Source organism: Octopus bimaculoides, chromosome 20, assembly GCF_046866305.1.
Source record: "Octopus bimaculoides isolate indiv1 chromosome 20, ASM4686630v1, whole genome shotgun sequence".
NCBI lineage: Eukaryota > Metazoa > Mollusca > Cephalopoda > Octopoda > Octopodidae > Octopus > Octopus bimaculoides.
Window position 1 is genome coordinate 45,728,533 of NC_142947.1, and position 23,170 is coordinate 45,751,702.

The 23,170-nt window shown below is 37.9% G+C and overlaps 1 protein-coding gene across 8 annotated transcripts in view; it reads left to right on the forward strand.

Moving 5' to 3' along the window:
* The first annotated feature begins 1,372 nt into the window (after positions 1–1,372).
* Positions 1,373–23,170, forward strand: part of LOC106870430 (inosine-5'-monophosphate dehydrogenase 1b) — a 48,494-nt gene continuing 26,696 nt past the window's right edge. For 5 of the 8 annotated variants that reach the window (XR_016237685.1, XM_014916520.3, XM_014916502.3 and 2 more), the window contains exon 1: positions 1,373–3,408. Coding sequence is in view for 3 of the 8 variants with exons in the window: in XM_014916502.3 (XP_014771988.1) it covers positions 3,302–3,408 (107 nt within the window). In the remaining 5 variants the exon portion in view is untranslated. Of the gene's footprint in view, positions 3,409–16,587; positions 16,652–23,170 lie in introns of all 8 variants that reach the window. The other 3 variants (XR_016237689.1, XM_089338523.1, XM_089338527.1) reach the window with 1 other exon arrangement.

Here is a 23,170-nt window from a genome sequence, read left to right on the forward strand (position 1 = left end):
CCCACCCCCGAAACAGCTGTTGGACTTTCTTGGATCTATTATTATAAATATCTATGTAGTTGCATTTACATATTCATTCTCTGATCACGAGCAGGAGTAATGGGGGAGCATCACAGCCAAGTGTTGAGAGGGATTCTTTGGGGTTTGAATAAATGTAACAAAAGCAAAGTTTGAAGGGGATATTAGTCATTTGTCATGCTTTCTAGGGGTCAGCAAATAGAAAACAACAGTTGCTACTCAAGGACAAAAATCGTGTTACAGTATTATGTTTGACAGAGTTGTCTGAATGCTAAAGAGTAAAATATTCTTGCGCGAAATAAGGAAAATATTGATGTTCATAGTTTACTTAAAACACACAACCAACATAAAATCTAAAAGTTTTGGCTGAGAATGGCAGCTAGCTAGAATTGAACTCACGATCATGGAAATACGGAGACAAACCGGAAACGTTTATTATCTTGTAAGTTCAGAATGACCCGTCAAAGTCTCGTCGATTTAGGCTAATTTTTTTCTGACCTAATTGATTTTTAATTGTCCCAGATGTGTTGATCGTACTTATTGATCGACTATCTGTCGGTAGCAAATAGATAATGTGTTCATTAAAAAGCTTAAGAAAAGGCGCCGAATTAAACCATATGGTAAGCTGTTTTAATACAAAGACACGTGTTTGAGCCAGCATTTACACACATCGTAATTCCACTACAATACAAGAAGTAGCGGCGCGCGCGTGTGTGTGTGTGCATGCATGTGTACATGTATACACACACACTCACAAACACATGCGCACATGTTACTTGTGGTTTGTCGTTTACTTCAGTCATTTGATTGGCCATACTGGGGCATACATTCATATACACACACAGAAACTCGCACGTGTATTTGTGTTGTGTGTGTGTATGTATGTACCTTTCGCTTCAGTCATTTGACCGCGGCCATACTGGGGCATACATTCACACACACACACAGGCCCACGTGTATTTGTGTCCACACACAAACACATATATATGAATATTCATACGCATATCCACGTGTATGGATGTGTGTGTGTGTGGGGGGTAACAGTTTGGTGCAATCAAGTTTTTTGTTTTTGCTTTCATTTCAGCAGTGGCTAAACCTCTCGGTTCCGTCTCTAGTAGCAGTTGATCATTTCGCTGCGTTGCTGCCACATATACAGACAGACAGGCAAGGTGCTTGTATTGGATGGCTGTTTTTCGACTGACTGCTGGCTGAGTGAGTGGTGGTGGTCGTCGTCGTTCACCAATAAGCTTGTGACTTATAAACAGAGAGTAATTGAATGTCTGAGAAAGAGAGACAGAGAGAGATGACTAGATAGATAAAAATAGAGAGACAGCGAAAGAGAGGGAGAGAGAGCGAGATTGTTTAATAAAAGACTGTGAAACGGTTGTGATCAGAGCGACCACCTGGCAAGCATCACAACTGCCGCCACAATTCGCAGACTGTCTCTTGTTTGGCTTTACAAACTAAAACCATCTTTAATTCTCAGCATCATCATCATCGTCGTCATCATTAACAACAATAGCACCAATCACGCATATTGTCTGCAAGATCCCTCTCGCCACGACAACAACAATTTCGGATTTTTATTACTTGGATTGTGGTGGGCTTTTATTTTTCTGGTCAATCCTTCCGCAATAACTACCTCCCTTTTGATGCCACACATACAATATCTTCTAAAAGATCGACTTTTAATCCCCCAACCAAATATATGTATACAGATAAACGCATACACACATATGTATATTCTCTAAAAGTGACTAAAAACGAAGAATACACACTCTTTCTATAAAGCTTCCCAGATTGAAATTCAACGTTCTTTTAAACCAATGTCTTCATATTAATCTTTAATGGATCTTTGAACACCTTATTCATTTCGATTCTTGCTATTCTCAATTTCCTCCTTTATTATTCTCCGGCAATACACTTAAAACTGTTAATTCTTGGAGTGAAAATATTTTTATATGGCCCTGACTGCTTATTTTCGCTTATCTCGCAATGTCTTTACTGGCTCCATTCATTGAAGTGTAGTCGCATGTACGTTTATCTCAGCAGAATCTGTTTATCAACAATCTCCGTACTTCTACACCAGATCTACAGTTGCTATTTTACATTCTTCTGGTTTGTTTTAGTGCTACTGTTGTTTAATTATTTATCATCATTATTACTAATAACCCCCTATCTCGTTTTTATCCCCCATTACGTATTTACCCCACCCCTTCATTCTATAGAATTTAACTCTATGATTCCTCTTCCTGAAGTGGTTGACTAAATGTATAATTAGTGTTACACACGCTACACGAGGTCTTTCTTCGCCAGTTAATGTTTTCCCTCTCTAATTCTCAAACACAGAACACATGCTGGGTCCGCCTATTTCTCGTTTCCTTACAGACTTCATTGAAACGATTTTAACCCCTATTTAATTAAACAACAGTTTGGTTGTAACTGTGATGGAATCAGAATTACTTTTACGAAGACTTGTTGCAATGGATCTCTTATAAATTTACAAATTCTTTTTTAAAAAACCAAACTCGCAAACTAAAACACTAAACCTGAAAATCCTTAGGCGTCGAGGACCTTACCGTTGGCCCTTCGTCACGCATTCCAAATGTGGGGCGAAAAGAACTCATTGTTGCTGTTAAATTCTTACCTTTAACGTTTTATATACCGTTAACTCTTCGTCATTATATTTTTCTAATTCTTTTCGTATCTGATTTTCGCCTGAATACATTGTTTAACGGTTGTTGTTTTAAAAGGTATTTTTAAAGATCATATTTGTCTTCCATCATTGCAAGATATTGTTGCAAATCGACATAATAACTGTTCTGTGATAATTTTTATAAACTATAAATTCCTCGTTATTTAGTCAGCGAGTCGAATGGAACCAATTAAAGCCCCAAAACCGAACCCTATGACAATTCGAAAACGAACGGATCTCAAAATTAGTTAACACGTTTCTTTTTTCCTACAGGTCTTTCTGGTGTGGGTAGTGTTCAATAAAAACCCACACGTTTAGATGGTGTATAAAGATTTCAAATATATATATATATACATATACATCTGTATGTACCCCCATCCCTTAAATAACTTGCAAATGAGTCTTTAAGTTTCGTGCAAAAAAAAATTTTTTAAAGCCCTCAACAAGGAAAAAAATTCTTGTTTTCCCCGTTTCGCACATCTCACAGGTGCCTCTACAAATCTCTGTTTCTCTCTGTCCCTATCAGTACTTCACCATCAGGTACCCCTCATTTGGTTTTAGAGACTGACTGTCCGTGGTGGGAGCTAGATGGCTGAAGTGACCAGTCCCCTTTCACCCAACAGAAGTCACGGCCACGAATCTGTTGGCAAGCGCTGTTCGGATCGGCTCCAACAATCCGGATTTGAAGGTTTTACGTAAGTAGTAGTTTGTATTTATTTAGCTTATCTAAACCCATGCATAACCTGACACACAGCACGTTAACTGCACACATTAAATATGTTCATATATTTAAACTGTACTTTTTTACATGCACATTTTTTTCTACGGTATTTGCTTTGTAAGGTGTACAGCCATTGAAAGTTTTTAGATAGATCTTTGATCCAAGACAAATGTTTTATCAATAGATAACAACCACGATTTCTAGCTACATCTACCACTTACATATAAGGCACTGAATCATATGGGTATCAGTGACCTGCATTATGAGTTCAAATCCTGCCGATGTCAACTTTGTTTTCCGTCCTTTTGGGATTGATATAAATTCTTTCTCTTTATCTTTGGATTGTCTTGGAAGACTCAGCCTTATGGAACATTGTGTTAAGCTGATTCGGCAAGAATTGCACCAAAGGTACACGTCTGTAGAATACCTAACTACTTACAAACACATTAATTTCATGAACAGGGATACCGTTGATTGGCACAACTGAACGATCATCGTCGAAACTATCGGAGAACCCGTTACCATTTATTTATAAATAAATCTCTGCGTGTGTATAACTCTCTGTGTATATCTATCATATTTTATATGCGTGTTTATAGCATGTACTCATCACAGACTTCAAATTAACAATTCATGGTTTTTACGAGTTCTTAATCGAAGTAGATATTTTATTGTTGTTGGTGTTATTTAACCCCAGGTCGAGCCCTGATCCAACAGACCTATGATCAGCGGTAACCAATACCAAAGACCCCCAATATTTTTAGCTATTTTTGGCCCTCATCACCTTACATATCATTTCAATTCTTTAAAGGATGTGTGATTTTAAGGAGATTTGGCTGTTATTGGTGCTAAACATGTATTTTATCCCAATCAACTCTGGTACGTCATACTTGTTCAAAGACTTCCAAGCATTCTTCAGATCTTTTATTCAAACATAATGTATCTAAGACTACATTATCAATTGTGCCCCTTCTTGTTCTTTTTAAAGACTGTAACATTACAGGGGCGGACTCAGCCGTCGGTCAATCGGGCACTGCTCGAGGGCCCGGGCCCGCACTCTACATGTTAACTCTACTAAACAGTTATGCTCTGGGCCCTTAATATTCTCAATCCGCCACTGGTAACATATGATTACAGGGACACGTGGCTGCTATTTCTAGCAAAACGCGCAACCACGTAGATCAGTGTTTCTCTTAAAGGGTGTTGCGTGGTTGTGGTGGTGGGCATGTGAGGATTGAAAAGAGCTCAATATTAATTACCATATCTTAATAAAATCAAAATGGTTTTCTAAAACATTTTAAACCGGTTCAATGAAGTAGAAATTGATAAATCAATGTGGCTGCAAACTTGATTGTTTTCTCGTTAATAATAATAATAATAATAATAATAATAATAATAATAATAATAAGGGATGGTCATCTTTTTTAGTGGGTGTTGGAACATTAGTCTTGACAGCAGATCAAGTTTCTCTCCGGAATGTTACAGGTGTGGCCTTATCTCCTCCTCTTCCTCCCATCGTCGTCGTCTTCATCATCACCACCACCACCACCATCATCATCATCATCATCAAATCTTTTATTGCGTTGAGCAAAAGAGAACACTATAAATACATACCGGGCTAATAAGTACTGGGAGTGGGGGGGGGTGATCCATTTGACTAAGGAATGCTTCAGGGTGGTGCCCCAGCATGGCCGCAGTCTAATAGTTGAAACAAGTAAAAGATATAAGATATATGGCTGTGTGGTGAGAAGCTTGCTTCCCAACCCCATGGTTCTGGGGTCAGTTGCACTGTATGGCACCTTGGGCAAGTGTCTTCTGCTATAACATGGCACTCCGTCAGTTACGACGACAAGGGTTCCAGTTGATCTGATCAAAGGAACAGCCTGCTCGTGAAATTAACTTGCAAGTGGCTGAGTACTCCACAGACACATGTACCCTTAACGTTGTTCTCGGGGAGATTCAGCGTGACACAGTGTGACAAGACTGGCCCTTTGAAATACAGGTACAACAGAAACAGAAAGAAAGGGTGAGAGAAAGTTGTGGAGAAAGAGTACAGCAGGAAAGAGTACAGCAATCCTACAACTGTGAGTCTGCTGCCCTAACAACTGGGCCATTGCACCTCCCCGTTTTCCATCAAAATTTGTGTTAATTTATATTCCAAACATCAGCTTAACAATGACAAAGATATTTTACTAAATTCTTGAATATTTTCAAAATTAATAGAAAGAAAGATGGTGAATTTCAACAGAAATCTGGTAAGATAAGAGTTAAAGCGATTTAAAATAAAAGCTTCCACCAAAACTTCACATTAATTTATGTACCAAACCAACTTAATGATGACAAAATTATTTTAGTAAATTCTTCAATAATTTCAAAATTCACTGAGGCTTGTTGTTTTATGGTTGGATGCTCTTCCTGTTGCTAACCCTTACCTGTTTCCAAGTAAGGTAATATTTTGCTCCAGCTGGACAAGTTTACACAGAAGATAAGTAAGGAAGGACACTGCTCCTATGATGACACTTGTCAAGAATTGCTAACACATACCCACATATACATACACATACACACCTTTTATATACATATATTCATCAGGCTTCTTTCAGTTTCCAGTTGCCAAATCCACTTACAAGGCTTTTGTTGACTTGGGGTTATAGTAGAAGGCCCTCGTCCAAAGTGCCATGCAGTGGGACCGAACCTGAAACCCTGTGGTTGGGAAGCAAACTTCTCAATTGTCAGCTTATGGTCAAGTTTTTCTAAAACCGCTCTTTTACTTGTTTCAGTCTTTTGACTGGCCATGCTGTCAAGCGGTGGTGCAAGACAAGCCCAGACAGACAGACAGACACGCAATGGGCTTCTTTCAGTTTCCATCTACCCTGGTTTGCTGATCAGCCAGAGAGCTGCACCATTATGTGTATATGCAACAGGCTTCCGTATGATTTCCAGCTATGAATTTCACTTGCAATGCATTCAAGATATAGCGGACGAGACTTGTCCAAGGTGGTGGTCACTGGGATTGACTCAGAAGCCATGTGGCTGGGAATGGAACTTAATGACGCAGTCATGCTTGTACTGATAATTATCTGTATTATCTTAATTGGATTGTCATCACTGTAGTCATCACTCCCAAAGCCTCTCAATAAACCAGGATATATATTTATATATATATATATATACACACACACATACACGCAGCCTTGTTCATTAAAAGTATATATGTTTATATGTATGTATATACATATATACACATACATATATATATGTACACACACGCACATATTTGTGTATCTTTTTATTTGATTAATAGTGTAATAAAAAATAATTGCCCCCACGACCGGCAACTAAATTTTGTTGTTAATTACCCTCCTGGGGCATAGTTAACTGCAGCTTAAGCTGACATCGGTAGTTTTGCTTCCTTAAAATGGTATATTTGGTATTTGGTGGTGGCGATAGTGGAAGGGTGGTGACGATGGTGGAATGTTGGGGTGGGAGCTAATGAGATTGTGAGAGTAATAAGGAGGAGAGGAAGACGAGGGAGGGGTGAAAAAATTGTGAATGGTAAAGGGGTGGAGGAGAAGTGTGTTTGTAAGGGAGGTGGGAGGGATAATGTGGAGGTGTGGTTAGGTGGGAATGGAGGGGAGGGAGAGGGAGAGGAACAGACAGTAGAGGACAGAGAAGAGCGAAGGTGCTTGGACAGAAAAAGAAAGGAAATGTGTGTGTGTGTATGTGTGAAAGAAAGTGAGAGAGAGAGAGGCCTATATGATGCTGCAACACATCTCTGATTTTCTAGAATTTTCTCTTGGAACCTTTTAAGCTACATTATTTCAGTCAGTTTATCTTGGTAATGTCTCCATCATAACTGCAACTTCTTTTATCTTGGATAGATTTATTTTGAACACCGTCTCTGCCCCGGTTCCTGAGCCCTGTTTCCATGTTTTGAATATCTTCTCTAAGTCTTCTACAGATTCAGCCTGGAGAACTAACTGCTCAGTTCTCGAAAGGGTTCCTATGCACCGCTTATCTTAAACTTTTTCCCACCAATCTGCTTGAGACTGTGCTTGGTTCTATGACACGAAGAGCTTGTTTGAGACTGGTCTAATTTAAAGCTTTACATCAAAATTTCACGTTAATAGACGTACCAGGCACCGGCTTAATGACAAAAGATTTCTTAATAAAGAATAAAAAGTTTTGAATGGTACAACAATGCACTATAATTCAAACAATGGGTTATATACCTGTTGTAATTTAGTCATCCATAGTCTGATTGGTTAATTTCAAAATTAATTGAAACAAATGCAGTGTTTCAATAGAAACATCGTAATAAAAGCGTTAAAGTGATTTAATTCAAAATCATCATCGTCGTCGTTGTCCACATCGTCGTTATTGTCCATGTCGTCGTCGTTTAATGTCAGCTTTCCATGCTGGCATGAGTTGGATGGTTTGACATGGAGCTGGCTACTCCAGACCCCCAACTGTCTGAATTGGCATGAGTTCTACAGCTGGATGCCCTTCCTAATGCCAACCACTTAACAGAATGCACAGGTGCCTTTTATGTGCCACCAGCACCTGAAAGGACAGCCCTAAATGTGTGGTGGACAATTTTACTTAACTTGACATGTCTTATAAAGTACAGCAAATCGCCACACCTGGTCCCGTGTCATTTCCTCAGTGAAACCCAGCATCCAAAGACCCTTTCTCATCACTTGGTCTCATGTCTTCTTGGGTCTACCTCTTCCACAGGTACCCTCCACAATTAGAGTTCAGAACTTCTTTACACAGCAGCCCTCATCCATATGCATCACATCGCCAAACCATCAGTCTTCTTTCTTCCACACAACATTAGATGCCTCTTATACCCAGCTTCCATTAAAATTTCATGTCAATTTGTTCTAACTACAGCTTAATGACAAAATTATAATAAATTCTGTGTTAATTTCAAATTTAATTGGAGCAAAAGCCGCATATTTCAATTTAAATATGATAGACATATGATTTTAACCCTTCTGATCCCAACTCACCTGAGATTTAATCTGGTTCTCTGCTACAGACTTCCTGTTTTGAAGTGATTTGAATTAAAAACATTCCATTGGAATTTTCATGTCAACTTATTTTCTAAACACTAGTTTAATTATGACAAAGTTATTTTAATAAACTCTTCGTTATTTTCAAAATTAATTGAAACAATGACAGTGTATTTTAACAGAAATACGTAACACAGTTGCTGTCACCATTACCACCACCACCACCACCACCACCTGCTTTCATCACCACTAACACCTCCACTATTACCATTACTCTTCTACAACTGCCACCACCACCACCACCACAACTATCACTAACGCCCCTCCTCCTCCCTGCAGGACAACTCCAACAGATATATATATATGTATATAAAGAAGAAATGGCTGGTTAGTCTGAGACAGCTCCTGATAATGGTTTCTTTTTGTTCCAGTGGAAGAGAAGGTTTCAGGGTCACTTTTGCTGTGTCTCTGCATTATTTTGTTGTGACAGCTTTTGAAAGTTACTTATATATATATGTGTATGTGTGTGTATATATATATGTGTGTCTGTATATATATGTGCGTGTATGTATATATATATATATATATATATATATATATATATATATATATATATATGTATATATGTGTGTATGTACATATGTATGTGTGTGTATGTATATATATATATATATATATGTGTCTGTATGGATATGTGTGTGCATGTATAGATATGTGTATGTATATATATATGTGTGTATGTTTATATATGTGTGTGTATCTATATATATGTATATATATATATTTATATTTGTATATATATATATATATATATATGTGTGTGTATATATATATATTTTATATTTGTATATATGTGTGTGTGTGTATATATATATATTTTTTCTATATGTGAAGGGGCTTATAGATTCACACCCCCACCCATTCTCTGTTACCTCCTATGTACTTGTCAAACAACTTTATTGCATTAAGCATCATCATCATCATCATCATCATTGTCACCCTTAACCTGGATTCCAGCCTAGTTTGTCATTGAGGACAGAGACATTCCTCTTTGGTAGAGCCCTCATCGACTTTTTTTCAAGTTTCACTTCAAGCGGAAAGTGAAGGTGGAGAGGTGAGGTGTTGTCGTCAAGTGAGATTTTATTGAAAGGTGGGTGAAAGTTGCAAAAATGGCAAGAGTGGATGGTACCGCTCTAAGTGTAGACCTGTGAATTGGAGAAGCCACTTGCCCTGGGTGTTTAGGGAATTATTCCCAGAGGTCTTCCTATTTCAGAAGAACCACAACACTATCATCATTTTTTTTCCTTCTTTATTTTTCCTGTTGTATTTTACATATCCTTCCTTTCTTTGTTTTATTATATACCACATGTATACTCTCTCTCATATATATATATACAAGGGCAAGAAAAAAAAGATTTCTATGTCAATATGCTGAGAATAGCCTTTAAATCGTCAATCACCACATTACAATATACAATCTCTATGAATACACGTTGTTCTGAAATCGAGGAAGGCAAGCCAACAGAATTTGGGACTGGAAACCACTCAAAGGTGTGGTTCGTGACCGGTCACACGTGTGCTGAGGCTTGCTAAAGGAATTTACGTTTAGATATAACTGGGGTACTTATGTGTACCCATGACGTCTGCTTCTGCTTTTTGCTGTGGGTGCTTGCAATCATTTCATTTATTTCTTATCGTATTCTCTACTGAAGATGGAAAAATCTGTGGGATTAATCCTGAAGTTGATTCAATATAGAGATAACGAATTAAAAAAGAAATATTCTCTTAGCTTGCCTTCCTCGATTTCAGCACAGCGTGTATTCATAGTGAATGTATATTGTAATGTGGTGGTTGATGATTTAAAATCTATTCTCAGCATATTGGCATTCTTTTGCCCTTGTTTATAATTGTATATATATATACATATATATATGTGTGTGTGTGTGTGTGTATACACTGGTTGAGCCACAAGTCATGTGCAAATTAAGTCCAATATGCTCTACAACGGAATTGTCAGAGAATAGTGACAAATACACACATGTATTTGTACATGAGGAACAAAATGAATAATAATAATGATATAGATAAAATGTCAAATGTTTTGGCATGTGACTTGTGGTCCACCCTCTATATGTATGTATGTATGCACAGGCACACACATACATTTTGGTTTCAAACTTTGGTGTAAAGCCAGCAATTTTAGGTACCTTCTACAATAGTTCTGCTCTGACAAATAACCGTGTGAGTTGAGTTTGGTAGACAGAAACTGTGATTGCCTCATTTACAAATATTCACCTAAACCACATGATGCCATGAAAAAAACAGATATTACTTGGATGAATGAACAGTGCTCCAGCATGGCCACAACCCTCAAGCTGAAACTAGTAAAAGAGTGAATGCGTGTGTAAATACAGTAGGCACCTCCAACAAACAACCTTGGTGGGGACACTTGTTTTGTGGCCAACAAATTGAGCATATAACAGGTTGTACTAGATTTTGCATGTGTGTGTGTATGTATATATATATATATATATACACACACACACACACACACACGTACACACATATATACATACAAGCATATATATACACACATTCGCATATACATGCACACACCACTTTGTAAACCAATCCACAAAGTATAATCAGCTGTAAAGAATGAGATTAGTAAATATTATAATCCTTTCATCCCCTCTTTATGTCTGTGTGTGGTGGTGGGGGTGCAGGCTTGGTTATTTGGTTAAGAAGCTTGCTTCCCCACCATATGGTCTTTGGTTCAGTTCCATTGCATGTCACCTTGAATAGGTGTCATCTATTATAGCCCTAGGCTGACCAAAGCATTGTGAGTGGATTTGATTGACAGAAACTGAAAAGGGCTGATCATGTACATACGTACTTACGTACAGTAGCAGCAGTCAATTACAGGCCCAGCACCAGAGTAGCTGGTTCACTACACAAGGGTAGTACCAGTTGCGGTTATCCCTTGCGGGTGGGGTTTCCGAAATCAGCTGCCCACAGATGTTAACATAAAGCTAAAGATCAGCGCAAAAGAAAATACCTATGCTGAACTATTGAGGAATCTACAGCTACTCTATCCAGATTACAAGTTCATGTTTATACCTGTAATTATTGGGGCACTGGGATATGTAACACACTGCCTAATCTCGAGAAATTAGGCTTCTCAAAACCAGAAAGCAGAAAACTAATTTGAAAACTACAGATTCAAGCTATCACTGGAACTGTAAAAATCTTTCCAGAAGTTTATCATTTAAGTATATATGAGCATGTCTTAGCATGCGACTATATGCATGAGAGTACATATATAAGACAAAACATACATATATGCCTGGAATCAAACTCGGAATCTTGGCGTTAGTAGCCCAGGCTCTTAACCACTACGCCATGTGCCCGAGATCTGCACCCGCGGCCAGCTTCACCCGAGTTCAGTTCCAGGCAGTGAGCTGAATAATAATAATAATAATAACATCGAAAAATACCTTAGGAATGAGAACCCAAATTCAAAATTTCCCCAAGACACCTGATGAAAGCTGGAGGGTATATCAGCCGAGATGTTGTGTTAACAACAAACAAGATGAGGATAAATATCCTTCAAATGTAAATAACGTACATAATTCCTTCTCTCTTAAATATAGAACAGTAACCATAATAAGACCAGATGAATGGGTTATCTGATGTTGCTACAGTTGTTTCCTTAAGAGTCTTCATTGTGACAAGACTTGTTGACGATCTATTGATTAACCTACATGTTACTGCTTGCTTCTTTATTTGATTGCCTGATGAGTTGTGAGTCGCATAACATTACGTCATCTTATGGATGTTGTGCAAACTGTGTACCTCAGAATAATGATTCATTAGCATGTCGTACAAAATGCTTGGCAGCATTTCTTCTGGGTCTGTATGTCCTGAGTTCAAATGTCACTGAGGGTGACTTTGCCTTTTATGCTTTCAGGGTCATTAAACAAGTACCGGTCAAGTACTGGTCAGCATAGTTTTATCTACCCCCACTTTCTCTCTACAGCAGGGCTCCGCAACCCTTTTTCACTTGCGGCACACTTATATTCGTTTCAAAACTCAGTGGCACAACCTGAACTCAAAACATAACTAAAGGTATAGAAAATTATGTTCAGGTTACACTGTGGCACACCTAGCATCGTCTCATGGCACACCAGTGTGCCACGGCACACCAGCTGCAGAGCACTGCTCTTTATATATGTTTATATTTCTTTCTTTATGTGTGGATGTTGATGAGGATGGCAGTGAGTGATTGTGATGGTCAATAATGATAGTGTTGCTGCTGCTGCTGCTGATGGCCTTGTTTCACTCCATCCTCTCTGTCTCTTCCTCGCCTCCTTCTCTTTTTTCCTCCATCTTTCTTTCCAAATCCTCCACAATGAACTGAGAGAGAGAGAGAGAGCAAGAGATTGCTTATCTCTACTGATCCTACACTCGTTAGCAGCTTCTGGTCGCTGCCGCTGCTATTCAGACGCACATTTCTCTAATTACCACCGTTAGATCTTCTTTACATTCAGCTTCCCCAACAACGAATGCATTATCTCTTTCCCCCTACTCTACCACCCACCCCACATCATTGATAGCTCAATAACTTCTCCCTATTGTTCCCTATTATCCACTTCTGTCTTCTTCTTCTTCCTCCTCCCCCCTTCTTCCTTCCGTCCTGTTTTTCCATTTGTCTATGTTCTTCCTTTGTTCCGCATTAAACACGCCATTATTTCTCAGACGTTTTGTGTGCGTGTCTTTTTATTATTTCTAACCGACTGAGTTTGTATCATCGTTTTTGTCATCTTCATCACCAACCCGGCTCTCCTCATCATCGACCGTTGTCAACCTCAATGCCACCAACAACACCATCATCATAGGCATCACTACCTCTAATGTCAACGTATCATCATCATCATTAACATCATCGTCATTATAACTATCATAATTTCTAATGATATTACAATCATCATCATCATCATCAATTTCATCATCACTCATTATCATCAACATCATCAATGTTGTCATCATCATCATCATGCATTATCATCATCATTGTCCATCATTACTCATTATCATCATTGTCTATCATCATTCATCATCAACATCATCATTCATTATTCATCACCATTATCATCATTGTCCATCATTACTCATTATCACCATTGTCTATCATCACTCATCATCACCATCATCATTCGTTATCCATCATTGTTAGCATCATTTCTCCATCTTTTTTTTGTTTTCGTGGTAGCATGGACTGGGCAAGACTTCTTCCAGCTTTAATTAATGGCCAGATGAATGCTCTTTATTCCACATCTTTGCTTGTGAAATCAATACCTGACATTTTGTTTGTGGGAGACATCAACATCATCACCAAAGCAGTTTTAGTGCACACACACACACACACACACAGAGGTTTTATGCAGTTTACTTGCATCTACCAAATTTCACACGCAAGCCATTGTCAACCCAGAGTGACTTGCCTAAGGTGCCAAGCATAAGATATGAAACTAAAAACCTGTAGTTGTAAAGCAAATCTCCTAATCACCACAGCTCAAAGCCAAAGCCATGGGCTGAACAAATCAACTGTCTGTTGGTGGCCCCTAAAATACTTGTGTTAAACTATTTGTTGTATTTTATCTAATGTGATTGTAGAGATGAGCTCTGCTACATCACAAAACTTACTGATTTTCAATTCAATTTAAGACAGACATTATGTCAAAATTTTATTTTACTAAAGCCTTATGCCCTAATTTTGTTTTCTCTCACAGTTTATAAACTTATAGGTGAGTTAGCATATTCATTTCACGGTTTGTTGGTCAATATGAACTATAACATTGTATGTTGCTGGTGGGTAAACTCGTGTGGGTAATGTACTGTAGCATTCGGTTATATCACTTAACATTCTAAGTTCTGATCTTGTTAAGATCAATTTTGTCTTTTCTCCTTCCAGGGTTTACAAAATTTAGTATCAACCATTGTTTAGCATTCTGATTCCTCTGTCAAATGTAATTCTTATTTATTCACTTTGTTTTTGAATTAATCATGCATTATCTTGTCCCTTTGAAATTTTGTTGATGTGATTGTTTATTTTTAGAATGACATTGTAGGGTATGAGTGAGAGCCTGAACATAAAACAAGTAGAATATTTGGGTTGGTTTAAATTGGGTCCCCAAACTTTTTAGACAATTGACTCCTTCATGGGATCCTTGACCCCTTATCGATACACAGGCATGTAAGAGAAAATAAATAGATAATAATAACAATTAAAGTGGTGGTATGTTGTCAACTTAATGTGTGGCACCTTGGGCAAGTGTCTTCTACAATAGCCTCGGGCTGACCATAGCCTTGTGGGTAGATTTGGTAGGCGGAAACTGAAAGAAGGTTGTCGTGTATACATATGTGTGTGTGTGTGTCTATGTTTGTCCCCCTACTGTCGCTTGACAACTGATGTTGGTGTGTTTACGTCTCCCATAACTTAGCACTTCAGCAAAAGAGATTGATAGAATAAGTACCAGGCTTACAAAGAATAAATCCTAGGGTCGATTCGTTTGACTAAAGGCGGTGCTCCAGCATGACCGACTGAAACAAATACAAGAATAGAAGAAAATGGGTGGAGGCCTGGTCAGATGGGTTTCAGAGGAGAAGGTGAAAGATGATAGGTGTGGCTCAGGGTGGAGTGAGTAAGACAATGCAATACAGATTTCAAAGCCAGGGAAGCAGAACACAAAACAATCATGAAAAGATTGAGGTCAATGCAGTGAACTTTGTAGGTGTGTAACCTTTGCTTTCTACCAAGATATCTATCTGTTGCTGGGACCATCCCTCTTTCATGCAAATGTCAGCTTTTGTTGTTGTTAATCTAGCAAACAAAAAGACAAACAACAAAAAATCAGATGATTTATGAGCAAGAATATATTGTTTTGAAACAAATAAAAATGCTATTTCTAAAATCTCTCTGGGAGATCAATGCCCTGGTTATACTGACAAGTAAAAGTCACTTTAACATGGCTGTCTGTTCACAGATGGTCATGCATGACTACTCTTGTGGTGGTGGTTGTTATTGTTAAAAAAAGTATATTGTTTCTCTTTCTATATATATATATGTATGTGTGTGGAGGCGTAATGGCCCAGTGGTTAGAGCAATGGACTCAGGGTCGCAGCTTCGATTCCCAGTCCGAAGATTGTGAGCGTTTATCGAGTGAAAACACTTAACCCTTTCATTACCATATTTCTGTTGAGATGCTCTGTGTTTCTTTAAATTGATTTTAAATGTAACAAAGCATTTAGTAAAATAACTTCGTTATCATTAAGTTAGGTTTAGGAACATAAATTGTGACTAAGGTTTGGTGGAAGATTTTAATTCAGAACTTATGAAAACAAGACATTTGTACTACAGAGCCAGAACCTGTTTCAGCCAGGTTGGTATCAAAAGAGTTAGCTCCACGAGGCTCCAGCAGAGGTTGGTGGCGAACCCTGCTGTACTCTTTCACCACAACTTTCTCGTATTCTTCCTGTTTCTTTTGTACCTGTATTTCAAGGGGCCAGCCTTGTCACACTGTGTCACGCTGAATCTCTCCGAGAACTACGTTAAAGGTACATGTGTCTGTGGAGTGCTCAGCCACTTGCACGTTAATTTCACGAGCAGGCTGTTCTGTTGAGTGGTCATGCTGGAGCACTGCCTTCAAGAATTTTTTGTTATATATATGCACGAAATGAGTAGATAGACAGCCGACAACTGATGAGGGGTCCTTTCTCTGTGTTTACTTGCCCTGTTTTCCATTTTTTCTCGTTGTTTACGTATTTAACTCGTTTGTTTATGTAGTTCATGTTATTTGCACCGTTAGTGACGTCCTGTACCCATATATGCATGTGTGTGTGTGTGTTTATGTATGTGTGTGTGTATATATATATATATATATATATATATATATATATATATATATATATATATATATACACATACATATATATATATATATATATATATATATATATATACACATACATAAACATATATATATATATATATATATATATATATATTATATTATTTATTATATTTATGTATATATATATATATATTCTTTTATTCTTTTGCTTGTTCCAATCAGTTGACTGCAGCCATGCTAGAGTACCACCTTTAATCGAAGAAATCGATCGCAGGACTTATTCTTTGTAAGCCTAGTACTTATTTATTCTATCGGTCCTTTTGCCGAACCGCTAAGTTACGGGGACATAAACACCAACATCACACACACACACACACACGGTGGGCTTCTATCAGTTTCCGTCTTCCAAATCCACTCACAAAGCTTTGGTCGGCCGAGGTTATAATAGAAGACAGTTGCTTAAGGTGTCACGTAGATCAAGTTATTAGCGTTAAGCAATGCTTGAGCGAAAACTATATATGTGCACACACACACACACACACACACACACAAATATATATGCAAGCCCACATACACACTAAAGCCAAAATGAAACGGAAGGGACAGAACTCCAGGAAGACAAACGCAAGTTATTCAGGGGAGATCACTAAGACTGTATTCTGTTGGAAAACTTTAAAAAATATATATATTTGTGAATAAAAAAGGTGAATTTAAAGAATTTGGAAAATTATGATTCTTTTCTACTCTAGGCACAAGGCCTGAAATTTTTGAGGAGGGGGCCAGTCGATTAGATCGACCCCAGTACGCAACTGGTACTTAATTTATCGACCCCGAAAAGATGAAAGGCAAAGTCGACCTCGGCGGAATTTGAACTCAGAACGTAACGGCAGACGAAAAACTGCTAAGCATTTTGCCCGGCGTGCTAACGATTCTGCCAGCTCGCTGCCTTGGATCTGGAAAATTATGATTATAAAAGAATTACAAAACGGATTTATAATTGCGCGCGCACACACACGCACGCATTCATATATTTATGTTTCCAAGGTGTTTAACGACTTATTATTTAGTTTCAAATTTTGGAACAAGGCCAGCAATTTCGAAAAAGGGGATAAATCAATGGTATTAACCCCAGTGTTCAGCTGGTACTAATTTATATTGACCCTGAATGGATGAAAGGTATTGTCGTGGATATATATTGTTGTCCATGTTTTATGCTTGGAATGCTTTGAAAATTTTCGGCCAGAATTGGCCCAGGTCATGCCTAACTTAATGGCACCACCTGGAAAAGACCATTAATGATGTTTCATATTGCAGTCATTCTTTGGGCACCATTGCCCATACTAGTAAAGAGTTATTGTTTGTAGATATATATCGGGTTATAGATTGCTTATCTGGAATTCATTGGAGATATTCGTCTAGGAACAATTTGAAGGCACATAGGGTATAATTTAAATGATTGATATGGAAGACAGAGTATAACTAGAAACTTTATTAGCACAACGATCGTTTCGGCTTCATTCAGCACTGCTCTTTAGTGGGTGTGGGATGATGTAATGACAACAGATGCAATGCACAGTGCAAAAGGAACCTTATCAGGTGATGTAACATGCTGCAAAAGTTACCAGATTTACATTTCATTTTTGCTCCATCATCTTCACTATCAAAGCTACTACTACTACTGTCATCACTAACTTATCTTGAACCCCTGCTGGGAACATAGACTACAATCAAAGGTCAGTACTCCAAACAGGAGTGCCTCTTCAATTAATGCTTTTTGCATTTGTTATTTTATTTATGTTTTTATTTCAACCCAATCTACTTTTAATTCATCTCCTTTTATTTGTTTATATATATTTAGATATTTGTATTTCTTCACTGGTTTCCTGCTCCACAAAAGCCCTTCACCCTTTGATCACCATCTTTCTATTGAGACACTCAGCCCTTGTTTCAAATCTTTGTTCCTTTTCTAAACTAAGGTCCAGAATATAAATTTACACCAAATCTTGATGGCATGCTTTAATTTAGGGCATTTCAAACCAGGGAATTTGTATCATAGAATCAAGGTCTGTTTTCAACAGTTCTGAATTGAAAGGGTTCAGCTGTTATTTATTTATTCAGTCATTTATTGATTTTCTTTTTTATTTTATTTTATATTTTATCTCTTTCCATTGAATTCTTTTATTGAATTTACAAACACCTTCACCAGTCGTTTTCTCTTCCTCTTTCTCCTTTTCTTTATTTCCCTCTTTTGTTTCTTTTTCTTCTTTTTTTTTTTTACATTTTTCTCACAAGCACAAGCAGGCACACATCCTGTGTATTATAAAAGATTGACTTCTTGACCCCCACCCCTCAAGCATAAATATAATACACACACACACACATATATATATATACATACATTCTTTTATTTGTTTCAGTCATTTGACTGCAGCCATGCTGGAGCACTGCCTTTAGTCAAACAAATTGACCCCAGGACTTATTCTTTGTAAGCCTAGTACTTATTCTATCGGTCTCCTTTGCCGAAGCGCTATGTTACGGGGACGTAAATACACACAGCTACTCCTGCGCCTATGTATATATTCTTTTATTCTTTTGTTTCAGTCATTGCTGGTATGGGTTGGAAGGCTTGAAAGGAGTCGGTGAGGCAGAGAACAGCACCAAGCTGTACTGTCTCGTTTATCTAATCCTCTGGCTTCCTAGCACCTCTCAAACTGTCCAACCCATGCCAGCATGGAAAACGGATGTTGAATGGTGATGGCAATATATATAGGTGCAGACGTGGCTCTGTGGTAAGAAGTTTGCTTCCCAACCACATAGTTCCAGGTTCAGTCCCATTGTGTGGCACCTTGGGCAAGTGTCTTCTATTATAACCCCAGGCTGTGGAGGCACATAGTCTAGAGGTTAGAGCAGCGGACTCACAGTCGAGGGATTGTGGGTTCGAATCTCAGACCCGGCGATGTGTGTGTTTATGAGTGAAACACCTAAGCTCCACGCGGCTCCGGCAGAAGGTAATGGCAAACTTCTTTCTGACTCTTTTGCCACAACTTTCTCTCACTCTTTCCTCCTGCATTTAGCAGCTCACCTGAGAAGGACTAGCGTCCCATCCAGGTGGGGGAACCTATACGCCAACCAAACTGGGAAACAGGCCCTTATGAGCCAGGGGTGGCTCGAGAAGGAACAAACAACAACATAGCCCTAGGCTGGCTAAAGCCTCGTGAGTGGATTTGGTAGATGGAAACTGAAAGAAGCTTGTTGTATGTGTGTGTGTTTGTGTTAATGTTTGTCTGCCACCACTGATAGACTATGGTTGGTTTGTTTAACTTAGCAGTTCAGCAAAGGAAACTAATATAGCATAAATACCTGACTTAAAATAATACAGAGGGCTCAATTTTTTCCTATGAAACCCTTCAAGGTTGTGCCCCAGCATGGCCACAGTCCAAGCAAAAGATAAATATACATAAATTTGTGTGTGTGGATAGATAGATAGACGATAGCTTTAACGGAAGAATATTCTTCAGGTGCTGCTGCCTGGGCACTGTTTAAAACCCAATCTCTGTCAAGGTTTCTCTGATATTGTTCTCTCACCTCCCTCACCCTCTCCCTCTCTTGTCTGGCTGTCAGTCCATCTGTCTGTCTGTCTGTCTGTCTGTCTGCTTCTCAGTCAGTCAGCAATCTATTTTTGTCCAAGCCACAGTTTCTCACTACCAACGTTCATTATGTTATGCTACGTGCAATCAAGACCTACTCCTCCTCCTCCTCCTACTACTACTACTATAGAATCCTATCTTGGTAAACTAGGAAGTTCTCTGCCAGTTCTTCATTTTGCACTCGCATCCTTGACATTTTCCATTTCACACGTTTTTTTTGTGTTACACATTGTCTTTTTCACACCTCACATACACACACACATGCAATTAAACACGTATTCATAATCCTATACAAAATCACATATTTGTGCACACAATCACTCACATGCACCTATATAAAAACACATAACCACATGCAAGTACACACACACAAATCGCATATCTAGAAACCTACATACGTGAGACATCATGTTCTCCTCTCTCTCTCACACACATACACACACAAGCACATAATCACATATGTTTAGAGAAACCTACACATAATCACCTCTCGTTTCTCACACACACACAAGATCTCACACATAATCTCATATACAAATATACACATAATCACACATTCACACAATCTTAGCATTTTCTCTCTTGGCTTTTTGGTGCTTCTTGCAAAGTCCTCAACAGGATGAAAAGTAAAGCTGCCTGCCCTCTGTGGGGTTTGAACACAGGGTTTTAGAACAAATAGCACAAAGCATTTATTTTATCCAACTCTGTCAATTCGACGCCTTAATCTACCAGCATGGCTCAGTGGTTAGAGCATCAGGCTTACAATCACAAGATTGTGAGTTCAATTCCTGAACTGGGCTGCGTGTTGTGTTCTTGAGCAAGACACTTTATTTCACGTTGCTCCAATTCACTCATCTGTAGAATTGAGTTGCAATGTCACTGGTGCCAAGCTGTATTGGCCCCTTTGCCTTCCCCTTGGATATCATCAATGGCATGGAGAGGGGAGGCTGGTATCCATGGGCAACTGATCTTCTGTAAACGACCATGCCCAGACTTGTACCTTGGAGGGGAACTTTCTAGATGTAATCCCATGGTCATTCATGACTGAAAGGTGTCTTTACCTTTACTTTTTATCAGTTGGGGGTGGAGAGGAGGATTAGCAGAATTATGAAGTTCTTGAGAAGACCCCCCCCCATGTCAGGAACTGAGTTCTAGAAGTGCTGTGTGTCCCACCCACACTTAAGAAAATTCCTCACACACCCTACCTCAACAAACCAAACTACGTCTCTACATCTCTCTTCTTTTTACATTTCTGCTTCATGCACTTTACAACTTGTTGCTCCTGTCTACTCAACTGAGAATAAACAGCAATAATTGTTGATTTTCCCCATGATGGGGAATATTGTATTTTCTTAGGTTCTTGTACATAACAAAAACCAGAAAAAGCTTTGGCCTTGTCTGCTAGTTACAAGCAATTTTTTTTTTTTCAAAATGTTACCACATGTCGATCGTTGGTGAATTTTTTTCTCTTGGACTTTCCTCTGTCTCTTGTTTCTGAAGAAGAGCTTTGCTCACAATGTAAAACCATCTTTCTTTTCTTCTCTGAGCGGCTGCTAATATTTTACATGTACCACGTCCTCGCGTTGTTGTGTTTTGCTTGTATCTTTTTATTAAGTATATATATATATATATATATATATATATGAAAAGGTTGAATTATATTTCATCCTTTACTTTGGAGCGTTCCAAAAAAGAGATTTCTAATAAAGATTCTTCATATTTTGCTGGTAGCTTACTGGCGTAAGTTTGTGAATATGAAAATAATACTTGTATATATTGTGTTATAAGAATTTATGGAAAGGCATCCCACAGAACTCAACAAATTTGTTAAAAATGGAGAAGAGAAGAAGTTAAGATGTAAGAGAATTTTAAAGAATTATATATATATATATATATATATATATATATATATATATATATATATATATATATATATATATATATATATATATATATATATATATATATATATATATATATATATATATATATATATATATATATATATATATATATACACACACACACACACACATAGGTGCAGGTGTGGTTGTGTGGAAAGAAGCTTGTTTCTCAACCACATGGTTCCGGGTTCAGTCCCACTGTGTGGCACCTTGGACAAGTGTCTTCCACAATAGCCTTAAACCAATCAAAACCTTGTGAGTGGATTTGGTTGACAGAAACTGAAAGAAGCCCATTGTGTGTGTGTGTGTTTGTTCTCCACCACTGCTTGATAGCCAGTTTTGGTGTGTTTATATCCTCGTAACTTAGTGGTTTGTCAAAAGAATAAGTACGAGGCTTAAAAATTTAAGTATTGGGGTTAATTCTTTCAACTAAAAATTCTTCAGGTTGGCGCTCCAGTTTGGCTGCAATCTAACGACTGAAACAAATAAAAGATGTCTTTGTATGTATGGACAGATAGATAGATAGATGGAGAGATAGAGAGAGAGACAGATAGATAGACAGATAGATATATAGTGACAAAGGATACAACGAGAAACAGCTGTCAAATCACACCCTTCCATCTTCCAAAATGAAAATGATAGTTAGAATATCTAGCCATGCAAATAGACTGTCTGGTCACAGCTGGAACGTCTTTGATCGTAGGCCTGACCTAGAGTGAGCATTAAAAAAAAGAAAAGAAGTATTATGTTGATAATTGCCCTCCCCTTAGATCAATGATTAAAGAAGGGGCAGGGGAGAAAGAAAGAAAGAAGAAAAAAAGACATTCATCCGAATGGGATTCGAACTCATGACCTCCAGGAGATACTCCAATAATGTTGTGGAAATGTCCCAAACAAGAAAGCTTCTTATGTTAATTTCCATACGCCTTCGTTCCATTTCTAGTTCTGGATGGAATTTTTGCGTCTTTTCGGATTTAATTAATTTCATTTCGTTTTTTTTCTTTCGTACAATAAAATTAATTTTAAGATTCTGTTAATCTTCAAAAATTACAAAAATAAAAAGGAAAATGAAGACCAAAACATGGGTTTTGGGTGGTGGTGGTCAGGTATCAATATTTCGAAGAATTATTACATTTCTTTGGTTTATTTCATATTTTGTTAAAAAAATTTTCCCTTGCTTTTTTACCATATTTCCGAAGCTTTTTACTAAGCGATCGAAATTAATATAACATACCATAATATATATATATAAAT